The 23,227-nt window shown below is 32.5% G+C and overlaps 1 protein-coding gene across 1 annotated transcript; it reads left to right on the forward strand.

Moving 5' to 3' along the window:
• The first annotated feature begins 14,294 nt into the window (after positions 1-14,294).
• Positions 14,295-18,034, forward strand: LOC126737550 (uncharacterized). The gene is made up of 3 exons (XM_050442478.1): positions 14,295-14,372; positions 15,865-16,038; positions 17,007-18,034. The coding sequence occupies exons 1-3, from the start codon at positions 14,295-14,297 to the stop codon at positions 17,580-17,582; spliced, it is 828 nt and encodes a 275-aa protein (XP_050298435.1). The 3' UTR covers positions 17,583-18,034.
• The last annotated feature ends 5,193 nt before the right edge of the window (positions 18,035-23,227 follow it).

Genomic DNA, 23,227 nt, shown 5'->3' on the forward strand with positions numbered 1-23,227 from the left:
ATATATTTCAAATGATGTTGCTCACTTCATTTTACCTTTACAAGCAAGGACATCCTAACAATAAGAAAAACCTCTATGACTTTAGATTATCTATAATTGAAAAACTACTAGGACCCCTTCCAACAGAGCCGTTGCCAAAAATTAGAATAACACATCTTCCTGAATTATGCCCTAAACCTGATGGAGAGAATACTAGAGTCAAACGGAGAAGGTGCGCTGTGTGCTGGGAACAAAAAAAACAAAGGAAGGATTCAATTTATTATTGTCCTTTGTGTCCTAACCAACCTGGGCTTTGCTTGACTCCATGTTTTCGAGTATTTCATTCCACAAAATAAATTTTGTTCGTGTTTGTCTCTATTTGACTATGTTCGTTTATTTGATAGAGTGATTTTGTATTTTGTTTTTGAGTTTTCATATTTTTCAACATAGAATTTTATTATGTTGGATTTGAATAAAGTTTAGTTTCAGTTTTTTTGTTGCCATATTTGTTTTATTTTTCTTTTATTTTCTGTGTTTTATTGTTTAACTTTAATATTTATCATAAATTAAAATATGTATGTGTATCGTCTTATTATTTACTTCGACTTTTTCGAAAAAGGATATATTATATGTCAATTGAACGCCGCAGAGGCGGCATCGGGCACAAGCTAAGTAGTTGGCTTGCCCTGTGCCTTGCCCGCCCCTAGGGCGGCCTTGTTTTTTTTACAAAAAAATGGCCAATATCAGCTAAGGGCACTAACCTAAACCTAACACTAGCCTTAAATTAAAAAATTATTTTAAAAAAATAGGCGGCACACATGTGACCGCTAGGATTTTTTTGGGCAGTGAATGTGTTAAGGTTGAGGGCATAAATAAGGGAAATATTATTTGTCTTAATAGTAATCGGAATATACCGGGGGCGTTAAGGTTTTAAGGCGTTTATAAGGAAAATAATATTTATAATAATAGTAATATTAATCTACAGGGTGTTTTAAAGTTTAAGTGCATTAATAAGGAGAATATTATTTATAATAAAAGTAATATTAAACTTCAGCATGTTTTAGGGTTTTAGTGCTTTCATAAGGAAAATATTATTTATAATTATAGTAATCGTATTATAAAGGGTGTTTTAAGGTTTAAGGACATTTACAAGAAAGATAATATTTATAAAAATAGTAATAGCAGCATAAAGTTAGGACAAGGTATAAATATCTGGAAAAAAAAATAGTAATAATAGTTTTATTTTAGTTAGGGTTCTTTTAGTGGGGGTTGCTAAATTGGTAATAAATTTATATTAATAGTTTATCACTTTAGAAAAAAAAGACATTGATGCGGTGTCAAAAAAAGGTGTATTTTTATATTTTTTTACTATATTATTGAGATCACGGCTTTCATAGCTTCAATGCAATAAGTTGATACATTTTTTTATTCGTTTTTTTTTCTTTAAATTTTTTTTATTTTATTATAATTGCCTTTTAAAATAAAAATTAAAAAAAAAAACAAGAAACAAACCACTTTTTCCTATCCTAATACATTGCTTCTTATGGGACCTGATCTTCCTCTTTAGATTGTGACACTCGTATGAATCGTGGAAAAATTTGTCATAAAGCTTTTTTACTAGTTTTTGAATGGACTTTAACTAGAAAAAAGAAATTTTGAATTCGGAGCATATTTTGAAAAAATGGTCATTTTTGACCCCGGATTTTGTTCGAAAATCGAAAATTGCAAAGAAATAGGGTTTCTGTTCATTTTAGAGTCAAATTGGTAATAACCTTTTTTAAAGGTACTCTAAAGTAGTGCAAGATAGAAAAATAAAAAATTGACATTTTCCCATAGGACTCTTGATATTTCGATATTTATGTTTTACAGTTTTATTCAATTTTCTCCGATTATATAATAGCTAGAACCAATTCGTTTTGACAGGCGAATACCTCTTAATGTACCCAAGAACTTTTATTTATTACAAAAAGTTGTCAGAGTTATAGTTTATTTATAAAAAAATAAAAATAATTTTTTCGAAATTTTTCGTGGGTATACCCCTTTCGATTTTTGACCAAAAAAAAAATTATTTTTTTATTGAGTTTTTTTACTGGAAATTATTAGTTTAGGGCTTACTTTAAAATCTGCCAATAATCATTTTAGGAAAAAAAATTGTACGGGGGAAAAAACCAGTTTTCTTTTGTTTTTCCCACATTTTTACTTATATCTCGGCTTCTATAGCTTCGATTCAATTCGTTGATTGTTTCTTTTTTTTTCTTATTCTTCTTCTGTCAATTCTTTTGATATCTTATTACTATTAACTTTCAAAAATTAACCTAAAAAATAAAAAAAAATCGACGAAGAAACCCGGTTTTCTTATTCCCAAACATGAATTCTTATGGGACCTAATGTTTCTCTTTATATTGTGACACTCGTATAAATCGTGGAAAATTTTGTCATAAGGCTTTTTCACTAGTTTTTGAATGGACATTAGCTAGAAAAAAGAATTTTTGAATTCGGAGCATATTTTGAAAAAATGGTCATTTTGACCCCGGATTTGGTTCGAAAATCGAAAATTGCAAAGAAATAGGGTTTCTGTTCATTTTAGAGTCAAATTGGTAATAACCTTTTTTAAAGATACTCTGAAGTAGTGTAGGATAGAAAAATAAAAAATTTACATTTTTCCATAGGGCTCTTGATATTTCGATATTTATGTTTTACAGTTTTTTTCAATTTTCTCCGATTCTATTATAGCTAGAACCGATTTATTTTGACATGCGGATACCTCTTAAAATTCCTGAGAACTTTTATTTGAAACAAAAAGTTGTCAGAGTTACAGTTAATTTAGAAAAAAATAAAAACCATTTTTTCGAAATTTTTCGTGGGTTTTTTCCTTTCGATTTTTGTCCAAAAAAAAAATTATTTTTTTATTGAGTTTTTTTACTGGAAATTATTAGTTAAGGGTTTACTTTAAAATTTGCCAATAATTATTTTAGGAAAAAAAAATGGTACCATGGGAAAAAACAAGTTTTCTTTTGTTTTTTCCACCTTTTTATTAATATCTCGGTTTCTATAGCTTCGACTTAATTCACTGATGGTTTTTTTTACTCCTTTTTCTTCATCTGTCTACTCCTTTCATATATAATTAGTATTGGCTTTCAAAAATAAAACTGAAAAATTACAAAAATCCACGAAAAAACCCGATTTTCTTATCCCCAAACATCAATTCTTATGGGACCTAATCTTTCTATTTATATTGTGCCACTCGTATGAATCGTGGAAAAATTTGTCATGAAGCTTTTTTACTACTTTTTAAGTCGTCTTTAAGTAGAAAAACGAAATTTTGAATTCGGAGCATATTTTGAAAAAATGCTCATTTTGACCCGGATTTTGTTCGAAAATCGAAAAATGCAAAGAAATAGGTTTTCCGTTCGTTTTAGAGTCAAATCGGTAATAATCTTTTTTAAAGGTACTCTGAAGTAGTATAGGAGAGAAAAATAAAAAATTGAAATTTTTCCATAGGGCTCATGATAATTCAATATTTATGTTTTATAGTTTTTTTCAATTTTCTCCGATTCTATGATAGCTACAACCGATTTATTTTGACATACGCATACCTCGTGATATGCCTGAGAACTTTTATTTAATACAAAAAGTTGTCAGAGTTATATTTTATTTATAAAAAAATAAAAACCATTTTTTCGAAATTTTTCGTGGGTATACCCCTTTCGATTTTTGACCAAAAAAAAATTATTTTTTTATTGGGTTTTTTTAATAGAAATTGTTAGTTTAGGGCTTGCTTTGAAATTTGCCAATAATCATTTTAGGAAAAAAAAAATGGTACGGTGGGAAAAAACCAGTTTTCTTTTGTTTTTCCCACATTTTTACTTATATCTCGGCTTCTATAGTTTCGATTCATTTCGTTTTTGGTTTCTTTTATTCCTTATTCTCCTCATGTCAATTCTTTTTATATCTTATTACTATAAGCTTTCAAAAATAAATTTGAAAAATAAAAAAAATCGACATAAAAACACGGTTGTCTTATTCCAATACTCTAATAAATGGGACCCTCTTTTTCCTTTATCTTGTGGCACGGATAAATCGTGGAAAATTTATTTATAAATCTTTTTACTTAATTTTGAATGGCCTTTAAGGTAAAAAAATACATTTTGAATTTGGAGCATAATTTAAAAACGTAAATGAAATTATCTGCATACTATGGCGAATACGCCATAACGTTCGTCAGTACAACAGTGTATTATAATTGAGAACTCTGTTTTAGCGTATTTACCATAGATGGCGCAATATAATAAAATATGAAGGTATCATTGAATATTGGTTATATTTATACGAGTTACTTGAGAGCGGAGCGTATTGTAACACATCATGGTTCTCTGAAGCATGATACCCAGAAATAAGTAAAATCTTTATTGTTGTGACGAATTCATAATGAGTTACTTATTATATTGGGTATTACGTCACTTATACCAAAAATCAATTAGAAAATTTTATCTCACACGCTCAACAATTGAAAAGAAGAAGAAAATAGACTTATTCACGTATTTAAAAGAAATATGAACTTAAATTTAACTTGAACTTGAATAAGTCTATTTTCTTCTTCTTTTCAATTGTTGAGCGTGTGAGATAAAAATTTCTAAATTGATTTTAGCTATAAGTGACGTAATACCTAATATAATAAGTAACTCACCCAGAAATAAGTTAGTAATATTTCAATAAAATGTATTTCTGATTATAATAGATAATGAGACCTTCCCTTTTCTCTCTGTATTTACTATAGATGTTAATTCTGTCGAAGTACTAAAAAAAGAAAAAGTTGGGTAGAGCACCATGCCGAGGCTAAGGTTTGAACTCAGAGCCTTATGAGGATACGGCAGGTCTCTTCCCCACTGCGTGTTTAGGGCACTCCTTGGATTATTGTAGAGATTTTTTTTTGTAGTACTGACAAAAATTTTAAAAATTTCTACTGGTCCCCACGGACCAAAGTAGACGCGAAGCGTCTACTTGTTGCTCTAGGCGCCGCCTTCTTGATTTAACGACAATAAAGTGAGGGATCGGGGGTCACGGGGGGACGCAGAGCGCAGGGAGGCCAAAATCTCGTGGGATTTGTGCGAGTGACGGCACGCGCCACGTGGGAACGTTCGCGACCTGCCTCGTTTTCGGTTTGTTTTTGTTCTGATCTCCCCTGCTGCCCCGTGGTCCATCCAGCCATCCGCATCCGTGCTGTTTTCAATTTCAATTGCGGCCCTCCCCCCCGCACTGCCCGTTCCTCTCCGTTTGGATTTACATAAGCTCCCACGATGTTACGGTTTATTTCAATGAATGAAAAACGTGAATGAGTCATGATATTGTAAATTCTGCTCGTTATATATAAATAATTACCCGATGATAAATAGTTATAGTGCGTAATAGGTATTATACACGTCTCTTTCTTTTAATTGATTTAATTTTCCGTTCAAATATATAAAATTACTAGTACTTGGTGAATTCGTTCGCCTTTGTGCAACAAAAGTAAAACATCCCCTTTGAATATGTATTTTTATCAGACAAAAGTGACAGGACCAAACCAACCCAACCCAAACAGCTGTTCACTCACCTAATGATCTTAATTTGCAAGTGATACATAGGTCTTCCCCATCTGTTTTTCCCATTCGTTAGATGTAAATTAAAGCAATCGAAAATAGTCAATTGATTTATTTACAGACTTGCACTGCGAAAACACGATCCCTCACCATTACTAGAGATATTTAAATCTGGCGCCAATATTCCGAACTTTACTTCCCTGAACTGACAGCTCTCGGCGATGAGGCTCCTTATATACTTGACAAAACGCTGTTCCAGAAGATTCTCGCTAACCTTCGAGACATTGTGCGGTGTACCATTTATGTCTTTCCGGAATGACGGAGAATCAGCTAGTTTCTCGGTGTTTACAATATCGTTTAACATTGTGTTACAACATGGCTCGATCCGGTCCTCTTTTCTTTTTCCGTTATTGGTCTGCCTCATACATTTCGGGAAGCTTTTAGCTAAAACTGTTTCAACTTTTCAACTGAAAAGTTGAAACAGTTTTAATCTTCGCTTAAAATGAACTCATAAGTTTACTATCTGATTATAGTAATTGAAGAGATAAACGCAGTATCGTTCTACACATTAGTTATAGCGGACCAAATACCAGATGCAAGAAATAAGGAGATTAAAAGAGAACAAGGTAGCCCAAAAGAAATGTTAATAGGTAAAGGTTAAGAGAGTAAACTGGCATTTCAATCCTATCACTTTGCTTCTGCAGCGTCCGGAAAGTTTAAAAAAACTAAAAAAAAAATATCCGAAAATGTAGGTCATTATGTTTCGTATATGTCTTTCCAGGCACAACGCACAAATACTACAGTTAAGTATAGCTGCTCAGCAAGTCGAATTATGGCAGATATATTTAACATATTGGAGGACGTGTACGTATTTTTTAGTTCTAGCACAAAAAGAGCAGAACGCCTTCGATCTAAGATTAGTAGATATTGAAAACGGTATTGAATTAAAAAAATATATCCAGAACAAGATGGAAAGCCAGAGCTGAAAGTCTAAAAGCTGTAGCAATCCATGACACGCCGTAGGAACCCATTGTTGAAGTCCTTGATGACATAATTAGTGATCGTGTGGCGTTACCTTTACAGTGTTACTATTTTGCCAAGAGTTTGCAGACGGTAGCTCAGAATTATTGGAGGCTTGGGATTGTTCGAAGGTTTACTTATGACTGGCTATTAAAGAATCTAAACTTGATTATAACTATTAAATAAGAGGGCGCCACTTAGTTTTTTTTTTATAAATGAAAGAAAACTAAGAAAAAGACTTGGTATATAGGTTTCAATTAACAATTAAATGACCCTGGATAAAGTAGATTTAAAGAGGCAAAAAAATATCTTAACAATACAACCAAATTATATTTACATCAAAGATATGTATACACCTCATGTTCTAATCTGTTAAATGTTAATAATTTATTATGAATTACAAAAGTAATATTTAAATTATGATTTTGCTACTAGGTAGATTTCGGCACTTGAAAAATAAATTGCAATTATTAAAGTTTTTTGTATACGCAGGGGAAAGTTCATGAACCTTTTTACCTAAGGCATATCAGCCTTAACCGAGTTATATCTACTTAACTACCAAAAAAGGTACTGAAAAATACTGAACAAAGAATAATTAAAATTATAGATAAGAAATTGACGTATTAAATTATGATATTGATTAAATATTTGTAGCAATAAATTGAACTTAAAGGTATATTAATAAAAATTTAAATAAGTGAGACAAATCTATGGTTAGTAATATTTAAATAAATGGAATAAACTGGCCTGTATATTCCTCCAAGAAATGAACGGCTAGCCTTCAAAACCGAGGCTGTGAATGTATGCCATTTGTAGCTTAGCTATCTGGACTAGAAATCTCTAATACTAGCTCTAACTCTGGCTCCAGCTCCACCGCTTTCAGCAATTTCCCGGGGAAATCAAAAGCCTGCAGCCATCAACAATTGAAGAAGAATAAAGAGGAAAACGGAAAAGTAAAACCCTAAAACAACGGTTGCCATTGTATTCACTGTCCATAAAAAATGAATGGCGTTAAAAATGTGACGCACTCACCTTGCTAAGTTTCATTCTCTATCCATCAAAATCTTGGGCATCCTGCACCAGAATTATGAATTAAACGGTTCCCTAAAGGAACAAGATTAAGGACTATAAATTACAAACCATATTGGCCACTTCCTGCTTCACAAACTTCGGAAATAAAAAACTGGCCTTTTACGTGCTCTCCTACCTGCAACACGAGAACAAGTCGTCGAAAAATGGAACCAGTACTAGGGTTGAGCAAAATTTCACTACCTGTGAATCATTCACTGTGAATAAAAAATCACATTCACGACTTGAACTGTGAAATGTCAAAATGTGAATGAAAAAGGCGCGTTCACATTCAGACAAACGAATGCGCGTTGAAAAAACCGAAAGAAGTAATTCATTTACCAGCGATTGGCCGTCGTTAAACAGACTATCTGACTCTCATCGTCTATCCGTCTCTCTCGTTTGTGGGGAAAAACGAGAGAACAGTTATTTTTTATAAATTATTTTTATTGTACATATATTATATTTTATGCTGTCATGCTTATTTAGTTTTTTTACTAGATTTTTATTATGATAGAATATTTTCATTTATCTATTTCTGCGGAATATTAAAATATGTTTGTTTTTATCATTATTTTAAACTTTTAAAGACAATTATTTCTTATTCTAGGACATCGTGATATTAGCTTTAAAAATGTCTATGAAAATATATATTTTTTCAAATGTGACAACAATGAATCATTGTTGTCATTGTCAATGATATTGTCTCCAATTTTTATTTACTTTTAGCCCTCTTAATATTTGTATCTGGGTATGAACTATCCTTAACACAATAAACACAGAATAGTAATACTTTTCTTATTATTATGCGAATTCACTGCCATGATATTAAACTACACGATAAGCAAACTCGCCAACCGGCGCTCAATCGTGAATTCACGTTCACAGGTTATATTCACAGTGAATAGAAAATCGCGTTAACAGTTATACCTGTGAATTCAAATTCACGACTTAGCTCAAGCCTAACCAGTACCAACTAAATTAGTAACGACCCCACCTCTAGCCTGAGCTGTCAATATCAGCCAATCAGAGAAAACATTAATTAAGACCAATCAGAGAAGTGACGGACCGTCAACAGAAAGCATGGATAATTAAACCAGGAGAGTGATGCGTTACAGTAGTAATGTGTCATTGACAGTGTGAATTTAAAGAAATATGAATAAAAGAAGTTGACTGAAATTATTAATGTAATTATTGAAATATTAATAGAGCGTTAGTGAACATAAGGAGTAGAAAAATAAAACGCTACAATCGTTTGAATAACTCTAAAGCATTGGGATTAAAAAAGCGTTTCAAATCATACGAGTTTCTTATTTGTCTTAGTTTTAAAAAAAATATTCTTTATAAGATGAAAGTCATAACCGAAACTCTCGAAAATGAGTAATTGAATAATTATATTCATTTCCTGCTTTAGCATTAGACGCTTTAAGCATTATTTCATCCACCACAGCTAAATTAAAGGCCCTTGGGAAGATCAAAATCAAATCATTAATAAAATACAGTGATCAAGAATTTATAAAACACCACGGGTGAACAACACAAGGTGTACAACACAAGGTGAGTACAGCCAAAAAGGCTAACCAACTGGAGAGGCTCTGCCGCCAATTAGAATTTTAATATAGTTTTTACTGAAAGGAATACTCTGCCGTTATTGGTGTTTTAATTGAGTTTTTACACGACAATTTGAAAATAGCCTCAGACAAAAAATTTAGAAACACAACAATTTCAGCTATTACTAATATTTTTATATTTTCTTTAAATAAAAATCGTAATTCAAAACATACAGGCATTAACAGCACTAGTTCCTCCCAATGAAAGCTCAGATGATTTCTTCAAACGCAGCTTTCAGTACAGCTTTGCAGAAGTTTTCTTTGATATTTGCAACAAGAAACATATTGATACAATGACAGAACCTATGGAGATAGCGGTTCAATTTAATCAATATTACAGCAATGTTTTGTGTTGTATTAACTAATTACTACGGCCGGATACTCAGTGGCAACAAATGAAAGAAGTTTTAGTATTTTAAAACATTAAGAATTATTTAAAATCCACTATCGGGGATGAAAAGCTTGACCAGCTCCCTCGTAAGGCTGAAAACGATATTTTGGCTAACATGGAACGCGACTCTATTGTCAGCAGATGAGCGCAACTCAAACACCGACGAATTAAGTTGGTTTAAAACTGAAATTATTTTAAATTTTAAAGAAAAAAATTTATTTAGATACTTAATAAAAGTTAAAATTCCTTTAATTTGATTTATGTCGCATTTTGTCTTCTTCCTCAATCAGGAAATAAACCAAGAATATATCTGGAAGCTGCAGGGTCTGACGATTGGCAGGAAGCCATTAATAATGAGCTAGAATCTCACGAGAAGCTTCAAACATCGGCAGAGCTACCGGATGGGAAAGTACCCATTGACACACGTTGGATACTTAAAGTCAAAGATGATGGTCAAAATACTAGTGGCAAAAGGATTTCGAGTTCTTAATGAATCTGAGAAGTTCAGTTACTCACTAATAGAATCTTGTTATCAATGTCTGTTCAACAGAATTGGACCTTGAGTCAAATTGATGTGCCAACAGCATTTCTTAATGGTATGTTATTTTTTTTTTATTTATTTATAACATCATATTATAGTTACACAGTTATAATAAGTTATTACAATATCAAAATTATGCAGTTATATTCCCCTAGATGCAAGCATCTGTATGGGAAGTAATAAATGAACAGTGTACAATAAACATTTTTCTTCTGTTCAACTTATTTAAACAAAAAATATATACATTAATATGAGCTCCTAAGTATATTTATAAAATAATAACAGTGAGGTAATAAAGTACCTAAACAATTTAACAAGGGAAGGCATCTACTAATTTTAGGATACAACAGACTTAAACTTATTAAGATTGTTTACAATATATTCCTTCACTATTTTTGAAATTTTTTTATTTTTGATGTTTCTAATATGTTTAGGTAATAAATTGTACAGTTTTGGTCCTATAAATTTAATGGATCTCTTTCCGAACTCACTATAGCATACAGGAAGAATTAGTTGATTATCTTCATTAGATCTAGTGTTTTGGTTATGGTTTATTGGATATCTAATATTTTCACGATTGTGTATGAAGCAACAAACAGTTATACAGAATAAAGTTCTTATGTTTATATAGGTTTCATAATAAATTTCTTTAGTAGGGTATAAGAATGGTTTTTTAAGAATTATTTTTAATATTTTATTCTGCATTATCTGAAGAGGATTTAAAGAATTGTAATGCATACTGCCCCAGAGTAATATTCCATATCTTAGTATTGATTCCACTAAACTTTGGTATATGGTTATAAGCATATTTCTGTCTAAAATATTTCTAATAGTGTAAAATTTGTAGACTAGGAAATTAATTTTTTTGTTAAATGTGCAGTATGTAAGTCCCATTTCATGTTACTATCAGTGATAATTCCCAAATACTTTACATTTGATGCTTCCTGTATTTTATCTGGTAGATTTTGAATATCTAAGTGTGTGAACAATGGTCGATTTATTTTAGTCTTTGAGAATGCAATATAGTTGGTTATTTGGACATTTAATGTTAATTTGTATATATCAAGCCATTTTTTTACAAGCATAATTCCAGTTTGAGCACATTTTTTTACTTCCTCCCACGTATCTCCGTCAAAAGCAACAACAGTATCATCTGCGTATGAAATAATTATACCGTTTATGTTTAAAGTTGTAAGTGAGTTGATGTACAGAATAAACAACAGGGGTCCCAGAACGGTCCCCTGTGGAATCCCAATTCTCACTGTACATGGGTCACTTAAAGTGTCATCTATTTTAACGTACTGTTGCCGCTCCACAAGATAGTTCGCAAAGACCTGTAACACGGGACCCCTCACCCCGTTTTTCTCGAGGACATCAAGAAGCTGTTTGTGGGCACCGTGTCAAAGGCCTTCGCCAGATCAAAAAATACTGCTAAGCACTTTTTGCCAAAAGTCCAATTTATACCTTACATGTTCAATGAGTTTGTGCATGGCATCGCCAGTACTCAAGCCCGAAGAAAAACCAAACTGGTTTTCAGACAAAAGTCCATTTTTATCCAAAAACCCGGCTAGTCGCTCCCTTAAACACTTTTCGTACAATTTTGCGAAATTAGAAATTGTACTGATTGGTCTGTAATTATCAATTAAACTTTTGTCTCCAGATTTAAAAATGGGGGTTATAATGGATGTTTTAAAAGATTTAGGAATAATTCCGGTTTTAAAGATTAAGTTTATTATATATGTCAAGGGTTCAATTAGATAAATGTGAAGTTTTTTTAATTAGTTTTGCTGAAATACCATCATGTCCCGGAGCACTGTTACTTTTTAAAGAGTTTATATGTTTTATTAATTCATTGTGATCTACTGGCCTTAAAAACATTGAGTGATTTGCATTTTTTAATTGAAATATATTTGACGAGTTTGGTATTTTGTTGTACATATCGAGGCCTATCTTAGAGAAGCAATCATTACAAAAATTTGCTTTTTCTTTTAAATTGCAATTATTTTTAGCTTCCATGGGAATTTTAATAGGGATTTTATTTTGTTTTTTATATTTATTGTTATATTCAGATAATATTTCGTATATTTTTTATAAGTTATTTTTATTTTCCTTAATTTTTGTCTTGTAGTAAAGGTTTTTTGTGTAGTCAATTATTTTTTTTAAATTATTACGGTATCTTTTATACTCTCTTTCTTTTTCTTCTGTAAAGTTATTTTGTAATTGTTTTTTTAATCGATCTCTTTTTTTTATTGATACAATAATGCCATTTGTGATCCAGGGTTTAATTTTTTTGTTAGTTTTATTGTAAAAAATTGATGTTGTTTTACATTTTAAGTAAAGTTCTGAAAATTTGTTTATGAAAAGTGTATAGGCTTCTTCTGGATTGTTTGTTTTAGACACGTCATTCCAATTTTCATTCTCAAATAAATAATTTAGTTTTATGTAATTTATTTTATTTTTAACATCAGTTTTTACAATATTTTCTATTCTCTTAATATTTAAAGCATGTGAAAAATTTAACATTATTGGAAAATGATCCGTTATATAATAATTTATCATATACGGTTTTGTGTGAATGTTAATTATTTTATTATTGTTCTTTACAAATATATGATCTAAACATGTGCCTGATTCTGGCCTGGTGATTGAGTTTATATGTGATTGAAAACCATATGAACTTAATGTTGAAATGTAATTTACCACGTTTAAATCAGTATTATTTAAGAGGTTAATATTTATGTCTCCAACTAAAATTTCAACATTATTTGACTTGTTTCCTGACTTTCCTGTAAAATATGCATTAAGATCCTGTACAAAATTTTCGATAGACGAGTGAGGAGATCGATAGATACAAGAGAACTGATAGTGCACATTTTTATGTTCCAAAGTTATTCGACCCACCTTTATTTTAGTGGAATCAAGTTCATGAAATGCCACTTTAGCATTTAGATTGTCTCTTACCATAATAAGAACACCATCATTTCGTGTGATATTTCCATTACTATAGTGAGTGGTAAAGCCTTGAATAGTAAATTCTAAAAAAGAGGTGAGTTGAAAACATTCACTTAGGACTATAACATCACAGAAAGAAATTTTGAAAGTCTCTAAAAATAGTAACAGTTCATCAAAGTTTTTTTTTACACTTCTTATGTTAACATGCATTATATTTAAAAGATTTTTATCTGTGTCTATTTTACCACAGATCTCTACAGGCTCGACAGTTTTACTAAAAATTTCACTGGATATCGTTTCAAGCAGCTCCACTTCTTGTTGTCTAGCCATAATTTATTTTACTTTTTAATACTTCTAGATGGTATAGGTTTGTGGGGCATTCAGAATCCGTGGCATCATGTTTGAGATTATGGTTCGTTTTATATTTTTTATTTGAATGTTCACAATTCACGCATTTCCTATTTTGTTTATTTTGGGTTAAGTGACAGTCCTTTCGATTATGTTCCCCCACAGTATGAACGGGTGGTTTCATTTGGCCAGTCTGGACTTTTGTGGTAATATCCACAACATTTAAAACACTGTTTTACTGCTAAATTTTCATATGCAGGGTATCGTTCCCATCCAATGTATATTTTTTTGGTCCACATGATTTTTTTAAAGAGGTTTGGGGAACAGTCGGCGAAGATGGTTAATTTATTTAATTTAGTGTAAAAAATGTATTTTGTATTCTTATAGATTGTTCAATTTCTTCAGTTGCTTTATTCTTGGCAGGATATCCAACTATTTTGACCTGCGGATTCCGTAATTTTGTTTCCTCTACCTCATAGTAGTCACCCAGTTTTTGTTTAATTTCATTTTTTAGTTTCGTAACACTCTCTGTGTCATTGCATTTAATTATTAAACTTCCGTGGTGTGAAGATCGGGTTTTATCAATACATTAATATCTGCAGGTTTGATGTTCTCCATTATATCGGTTTTTGTTTCTTGAGAGTCCTGTGTGCCCTTCGGTTTTATAATTAAGTTTGGCCGATTTTTTTTGGTTTATTTTTATTAATTTTAGTTTCTTGGAATTTGGAATGGAAATTACCAAACTGGAAGATGGATTAAAAGTTACTCAAAAGAGGATGATTTCAAGACTCTTGACTGAATTCAATATGATGGAGTGTCGCTACATTGCAACACCTATGGAGCAAAACACTCAAGTGGATGAAAATCAACCAGTCTTAGAAAATGTACCCTATAGAAGACTAATTTGTAGCCTAATGTATCTGTCAATTATAACAAGACCAGATATCACGTGCATGTCAGTTTTTAGTAGGCATTTAGATAAACTAATAGTACAACTTTGGAAAGCAGGAAAACGAGAGATATCTGAGTGCTACAAGAGACTATGGATTGAGATTTAGGAAAGGAGGCAGTGGTTTAGAGGGAATATGTGATACAGACAGGGGTGGAGATAAGCAGAGCAGAAAAACTATTAGTGCATTTGTGGGTTTTCATGCAGAAAATGTGATTGCATGTCACTCCAGGAAGCAGAACTAAGCGTAGTTCTGTCTTCAATGGAATTTCTATTTACTCTACTGGAAGTAGAAATATTGAAAATAAAACTAAAGTATTAAAAAATACGTATATTTGAAAAAAAATAAAAAAAAACTTTTTTGGCATATAGTTTTCGAGTATTAACAAAAATGTATGTGTTTTTTTTTAATCTTGTATAATTCATAGGAGCTAAAACATTTTCTAAGTAAGTACTAATAGTCTATCAAAGTTCGGCCAAATTACGAAATCTTTCAGGAAACCCAAAAGACAAAATAAAGACCAATCAAAAGTCTGGGATCTATGAGATTAATTGCAACGATTGTGATAAAAAGTACATAGGACAAACCAGATCAATCAAGATCAATTAATGTCAGATTTAAAGAGCATGCAGCTCATGTGAAATATGGAAGAGATTAAAGATAAAGAGTTTTGGTTAGTGGTAAAACTGTCTCGTAATTTGAGCATCACACCAAACGTTCCAACCATAGGACTACCTGTGTATATGATTATAATATATTTATTGCATAAGTTTTAATTCAACTTTTACAAAAGAAATTAAGGTGGTCAAATAATTTTCTCCCAAATATGTACGTCCGCGAAACGTAACTAATGTATGTACGTATGAACTACGTATCCAAAAGTACGTACTAAATTCGTTATTTTTATAACAATGGACCTATGGACATAAATATAACATAAAAATTACATACCCAAGACGTACAATAAAGCCGGCCACGTTCCGATAGACCTGAGAGGTATGCCTGCACAGGCGCACGTACTGCAACGTGTGTGTGAGTAAACCTGCGCAGTTCGGAGCAACTGTGCAGGTGACCGGAGCAGAATTGAAAATCGATTCGGTGTACCTGTGCAAGAGTGTTGTCGTACGATGTACCGGAACGTGTTTGCCGACTAACCTGTACAGTTCGTCAGTTTTTTCGGTAATTGGACGAAGGCCACTTGTTTTTTTAATAAAATGGCGTTAAGTACGGAAGAACAACGTCGAATAATTGCTGAGTTTATAGAAATTTATAAATTTTCGCCCTGTTTATGGAGAATTAAGGCGAAAGAATATCATGATCGTGCAAAGGGGGATGCGGCATATAAGACACTTGTGGAGAAACTGAAAGAATTAGATCCCACAGCCGATAAAAATGCTCTAATAAAAAAAATTAATAATCTAAGAAGCAATGTAAGAAAAGAAAAAAAAAATATGAAGATTCTGTTAAATCGGGAGCATCCGCAGATGAAGTTTATCACCCTAAGTTGTGGTACTACGACTTATTTGTCTTTCTTGGTAACCAAGAAACGTCAAGAAATTCCACATCGAACTTGAATGCAGATGAGGAGACTTTATCTGAGGTAAATTAATAAAACACAATCTATTATTATTTATATTCAGTATATATTTAGTTAATATAATTGTTTTGCCATGGTACGCTGCCCTCATGATTAAAGTAATACATGAAATTTTCCCTAACATTTTTTGCTGTATCATTGATATTGCCGGGGTTTCGTTGCTCTAAATTTTCCATGCTAGAGTTTTGTGTATCGTATCCATAATTAATAACGGTTCCGTCAGCATTTTCTTCTTGAACACATTGTTTTTAGTACGTATGATTTTGGTGAATTTTCTATTAGAAAATTGTGCAGCACAACTGCGGCCATTACTATTTTAATAATGTTTTCAGGTTCAACATTAATTTGAGTATGAAATATACGAAATCGTGCAGCCAATATTCCAAACGCATTTTCGATGATGCGCCTTGCACGAGACAATCTATAGTTAAATATTTTTTTCTCTTTCGAGTTCAAGTCCGCTTGTCGAAATGGTTTCATCATATCGCTGCGTAAAGCAAAAGCGTCGTCGGCGACAAACACATACGGCATATTCCTACCGTCAAAGGAAATTTGACATGTTCTTCGGTTGGTATACGTAAATCACCTTTTGTCAACATTTCGAAAAATTTTGTGATTTGGAGAACACCTCCATCCGAAATTCTCCCATTGGTCCCAAAATCTGCTAAAATAAATTGATATTTGGCATTTGCAATTCCTAAAAGAACCATACTGTGTCGGCCTTTATAATTAAAAAATTCAGAGCCACTTCCAGCCGGCGGAATGATGTCAATGTGCTTGCCGTCGATTGCGCCCAAACAGTGTGGAAAGTTCCATCGTGCCTCAAATAAATCTGCTATTTCTTTCCAATCTTCCTGGCATTTTGGAAACTGAAAAAATATTACAATGTTTACAAAATTACAAATAAATATAATATTACAAATAAATACTAAGTAATATTATTTTAATGTTAATAATATTGTTTATTTTAGGTTGAGTCAGTACAAGAAAACGTTGACTCGAAATGTCCATCTCAAGCACAACCTACAACAGACGGTACCGAATCGCTAACGCAAAATGAGAAGGTTGCGTGTTCTTCAAAGAGTGGCACAGTGACTACTTCTCGATCAAGGCCAGGAAAAAACAACTACGATTCTTTAATCAAGGATGTTTTGACCACTGTGCAAGAACATTCTAAGCGTCCACGTACAGAGGAAGACTGTTTTGCTGTTTTTGGGAAAAGTGTTGCTATGAAACTAAGAGAAGTGGACAAAAGGCAGAGTCTCATTGCAGAAAAAATAATCAACGATGTAATATTCGAGGCTGAACTGGGCGGCCTTACACTGCAACATAGATGCGTTAACATGCAGGAAATGTATAACGCAAGAAATCCTAACATGCAGCAATGCCAGCCACTTATACTGCCTTGCCAGTCAGCTTCCAATTCTACATCATATTCGTCCTCTCCCAGCTTTATTAGTACCCCTGCTACAAATCCAAATTGTCAATTCCAACAAAACAATTGTCAATTCCAACAAACCAACAACAACTGTCTTCTGATGATGTAGTGGTTGTACGATTGAACAATACATCTGCTGCTTCTTATTTTACCAACTTCACAGACGATCAAGTGGTAAAAGAATTTTGAAATCCCCTTAGATAAGGAAATTCCACAGAGAAAGAGCTAAAAATGCTTTTTTTTCTACTTTTGAGGTTATGTAAACCCGCAAATTATTTAATTCTTAAAAACGTATACATGTACAATGTACATTTTCAAGAATAAAAAACCTAAAGTGCACAAAAACCCTGTTTTTGCCAACTCTTAAGATTATGTACACCCGCAGACTTTTTTTTTTAATTCTTGAAAATGTACATTCAGGTTCCTAAAGTACAAGTCATCATCTGTCAAATAATGCCGTTATTAATAATAATTATTAATATTCCTACTTAAATAATTTGTAATAAATACGTTTTAACAAATAATAATTTGTCTTTTACTTACTTTCAAGTATTGTTTGCGCAGAACATTATACAAAGCATCAAACGTCTCGGGAATTATTTTTCCCAGGGCCTGAGGTGAAATAATTGTAGAATACTTCAAGTCTTCATAACTTCTTCCTGTTGCTAGGAATCTTAGCGTTGTAGTTAGCATCTTTGATGAGGTGAAATGGATTTTCTCATTACATCCATGTATCCTTCTTTATAATAAAAGGTGAGTCCTTTTATTCAAAGAAAGCAATTTTAAATATGTTTTCTCATCCATTCGTAGAAAGTTTTGAAAATCTTTAGGTTCAAATTTTAGCGCGTTTAATAAATTGACGTGACTGTAACTTTTTCGCTTTAGTATCCAATCTTTGCACCATTTTTCCCGTTTTTTCCTTACACGTTTATTTAAAGTCAATAAGAGTGCTAGCACAGCCAATGCATCATCACCTTTCGACGCCATCATCAACTGAACAAATTCTAGAATTTCACCATAGCGTGTGTGGGCTTGTCAGGTCTTCGGTATACCTGTACAGTTTTACCTGCACAGTTGTACCAGTTGTTGGCTTAATGCTGTTTGGGATGTAACTTACCAAAATTGTAATTAAATTCATAAAAAAATAAAAAAGATATAGAATTGAATTTCCGCCAAATCGTTATTTGAAATTATCTCGAAACTACTTTTTTTGCGAATGCTAGTGTTGCTTTGAGGCGACGATATACTATCTATAGAAAAATTGAGTACTAAAAATTTTAAGTTTGGAAAATCATGGTTTAAATTCAAGTGGTTGATTCATGGTTGAAAATCAAAGTTTAAATTTCCCCTCTCCCTCCCCCCCTGCTAAAAAAAAATTTCTAGCGACGTCCTGCACACTAGTGATGTGCAAAGATTACTTTTATAAGTATCGAGTAGATACTGATAGTTTATATCTTAGTATCAGATACTTTGTATTCGTTACAAAGTAGTCATTACTTATATACTTGTCAGTTGTTAGTGAATATACGGGCGAATATTAAGATTTTATATAAATACCTATATTAAATTTAGGGCTTGCTTTGCGTTTATTATATTTTTTAAGTATAATAGAGGGTTATCAAGTTTTATTAAGATATTACAAAATGCACATTACCCAAAGCAAATCACAGTTATTCAAGTATAAAATGGGGTTAATTATTATAAGCAAAGATTTTCATAATGGTATTAAAAAAGTCTTTCTTATTAAAAAAACAGTCGGCAAATTAATTTAGAGAAGTCAAAACAAATGTGAATTGCCATTTAAAAACATCACCTTTTCTACATTTTTTGGTTTAATTCTGCTCCTGCGATCTGATACTAATTGGCCCGCCTTACAAAATACCCGTTCACTTGGAACAGAAGTTGCCGTTATGCCTAAGTATTTTCGTACCAACTCTGCTAAATTTGGATACACTGCTTCCCTTGTTTTCCACCATTTCAACAGCTCATCATTCCTTTTAATGTTTTCTCTTCGGTATACTGCTTGCCTTCAATAATTGAAGTAGCTACCGTATTTTTCGATATTTTCGCATCGAAACATTTCCAGATTGATTCCTCTACTACGGTATCCTCTTCATCTATTGACATGTCTTGCACTTTATCTACGTCCATAGCTTCATTACTTTTTTTAATAAGCATTGATACTTCAGAAACTAAAAGTTCTTCACTTGAACTACTGCATTATCGTCACTGAAACCTTTATTTTTTAAACGGGGATCCAAATAAGTTGCTTTTGCAAGTATAGTATTGTTTTCCATTCGATTAAATCTCGTTTTTAAGCCTTGTATTAAATTGTTTTTTAAATCTAAGGCGGTATTATCATCTGTCTGGATCCCGCCCCAAAAATTGTTTTATGCTTTCAATTAAGGGTATTTTTTTAGATTAACACTTACACTTTTTTCGGCACTAAGCTCTTTTATCACCTACTCAAAAGGTTTTAAAAGAGCACACAATTGTTTTAAGACCGACCATTCGCAGTTAATGCCTCTACTGGATTATGTAAAATACCAATAGCCGCTTCAACTGGTATCTGAATTTCACAAATCCTTTTAAACACAAAATAAGCTTGCATTCCAACGAGTTACAACATCATTCATTTTAGATTTTTACTGATCAACTGCATTTGAAGTTCATTAAGTTTTCCTGCTGCTGTGGTACAACGATGAAAATATTCTACAATTTTTTAAACTTTTTTTTTGCAATGGCTGTAGCTGTTTTAGGGCATCTTGAACGGCAAGGTTTAAAGTATGACCCAGGCATGGTAGATTTGGCCAACCAGTTATACTCTATTTCAGAAGTGTATAGAGCAATAAACTGGGGAATTCCGTTCTGTTTGGCTACATTTCGTGGTAGTTCATAGGCGCAGGTACTTATAATATTTATGAATTTAATTTTCACGGATTAAATGCCTTTATTTTGAAAGAGATTAAATACTAAATAAATACTTTTAATCCTTTTGTATAGGTACCTATCTTTTAACGCTTTGTAACATGCAAAAATGGGGTCAGGTAATATATACAGACTATAAATACTTTTAAATCATATTTTAAACGTTAGTAGTCACTGCTACGCTGTAGTGTAATCACAATATTATTATCCCAATATTTAAAAAATGGAGGTATTCAGTCCAACGAAAAGATGTACTAAAAATTCTCCACTATCGCTGAGTGAAAAAGTTATTATTTTAAATGTACATGATTGCATAAAACACGATTACCCTAGTTTTACTGTGCAAGAAATTGTTGAAAAATGTTCTCGAATGAGTGGAATTGGAAAGTTCACCATTTTCAAATTGTTGCGGGAAAGAAAAGTAGCAGGTCAAGTGGAATCTCCCAAGCAAAAGCCAGGACGACCTACAAAAGTCCTTGATGAAAATGCTAAATGTATAATTCGAAGAAAAGTTCACTCTTTTTATTTTAAAAAGGAAATACCCACCCTAGACAAAATTTTAATGGAGCTTGGCCGAGATGATAGTATTCCGTTGATAAGTAGAAAACTTTTATGGAAAACTTTAAAAAATATGGATTTTGCCTGGGAAAAGCATAACCGCAAAGCACTTTTACTGGAGAGCGACGAAATTGTTTGTTGGAGACGACAATACTTGAGAAGTATCAAGCAGTACCGCAGGGAGCAAAAGAAAGTTTTTTATCTTGATGAGACGTGGATTAACGAAGGTTATATAGTCCAAAAAATGTGGCAAGACAAAAATATAACCAGTGCTCGCCAAGCTTTCATAGAAGGCCTGTCTACGGGTATTAAAGTACCTTCGGGAAAAGGAAAAAGACTTATAATCACACATATTGGAAGCGAAGAGGGATTTTTAAAAGAAGGTCTGCTAACCTTTGAGTCGACTCGCACAGGAGATTACCATGAAGACATGAACTCAGACGTTTTCGAGGACTATTTTGGTGAAATGATAAAATTTCTTCCGGCTAATTCGGTGGTGGTTATGGATAACGCAAGCTATCATTCACGGCGAATAGAGAAGACGCCAACTTCAAGTTGGAGAAAGCAAGAAATTATCGATTGGCTGACTGCAAAAGGTATTGCGTTTGAAGCAAATTTGATAAAAAAAGAACTGCTGGCAATAGCAAACTTACACAAAACTCGTTTCATGAAATACGCCGTGGAAGATATAGCCGAAAAATATAATATAACTGTACTGCGCTTACCGCCATATCATTGCGAACTAAATCCTATAGAACTGATATGGGCGCAGGTAAAAGGATTTGTAGCAAGACAAAACACGACTTTTAAAATGAAAGATGTTTGATCTACTGTTTGATCAAGCCATTACGGAAGCGACACCAGAGAATTGGCGAAAAGCAGTCCAGCATGTAATTAAGCAAGAGGACAAAATGTTGGATCTTGACAACCTCATCGATCAGACAGTCGATCCTTTAATTATAATGTCAAGAGGTGATGACAGTTCGTCAGATGACGAAGAAGACTACAATCTATTATAATTTAAAATTGTTATACACTGTTCAAAAAGTGCCAGATCCAAAAGTGACATTTTCAACTGTTTTACTCTACATATTATGTTCAATAAATTTGTGAAAAAAATATATTATTCCATTTAAACAAAAGTAACTTTCTAAAATAAAATAGCATTTAAGTACATTAATTATAAGGTAAAAAACAAGTCCCAGTTGCACGCCTTTGGCAAACCGTTTTCAATGTTTATTAGTGGGTAACAATAGGCAAAACTCATAAATTGACCCAAAACCGGGTGGCACTACCTGCAATCAACGAAAAGAAAGAATTTTACATTGAAACTAATACCCAACTAAGGTAGTGGCATAAAATATTGGTGGATCACCAGGTACCACTTTTGCATACCTAATGAGGTTTTATTGCTCTACACACTTCTGAAATAGAGTATAACTTTAGTGCAGCCGTAATGTTTTTTGCATTGTCAGTTACAACAGCTTCTATTTTACTGCAAATGTTCCATTCATTTAGAATATGTAATATTTTTTCTGATATTTTAACCAGTATGATTTTCTTCAAAATGAAAACAACTTAACAACAATCACTTTTGAGTCCACTCTTTATTTACATAATGGGCAGTTACCGCCATATAGTTTTCAACAGAACGTGACGTCCAAGTATAAGTAGTAAGCGGGATAAACTCTGCTTCATTTAATAAAGATTATACTTTTAAAAATAACTTCATCATATAATAGTAGCTAGGCTTAGTAAATCTCGACTAAAAGTTGTTCTTGATGGTAGTTGATAAGAGGGATCAAGAGCAGCTACTAGAGATTTAAATCCATTATCTTCGAGGACAGAAAATGGTTGCAGGTCTTGCAAAGTCATGTTTAAAACCATTCCATTTAAAAATTTTGTTCTAGAAACGGATGCTCGGCGTGCAGACAAAGTAAAAATTTTGGCTTGGGAATAAACCTTGCGTGTAGGAACTTTTCCAGAAAATTGATGTTTTAATGCATTTATGGCATTTGTATTATTATTATCACCAACCTGTGCAATATCTAAACTAGTTAAAGGTCCTGCTTGATCAGATTCAACATTAGAAACATTGGCCAGTTTATTGCTTTCACCCCTTTTACAGAGAAAAACAAACCACCGAGAAGGGACAAAGCCGGGACCGATTTTTCTTGCGCATGTGCGAGCTTATTTGGTATACCTGTCTTATTGCCGGTCCCTTGCCAGCCGTCGGTTAGTCCGGTAATATTCGACGCCTACTTTAGT

Source organism: Anthonomus grandis, chromosome 6 (genome assembly GCF_022605725.1).
Source record: "Anthonomus grandis grandis chromosome 6, icAntGran1.3, whole genome shotgun sequence".
Taxonomy (NCBI): Eukaryota; Metazoa; Arthropoda; class Insecta; order Coleoptera; family Curculionidae; genus Anthonomus; species Anthonomus grandis.

Coding starts and splice junctions, on each gene's coding strand:
- LOC126737550 (XM_050442478.1), top strand. CDS start 14,295: ATGATGGAGTGTCGCTACATTGCAACACCTATGGAGCAAAACACTCAA. Junction 14,373..15,864: donor ATCAACCAGTCTTAGAAAAT/GTACCCTATAGA, acceptor TAATCTAAGAAG/CAATGTAAGAAAAGAAAAAA. Junction 16,039..17,006: donor ATGAGGAGACTTTATCTGAG/GTAAATTAATAA, acceptor TGTTTATTTTAG/GTTGAGTCAGTACAAGAAAA.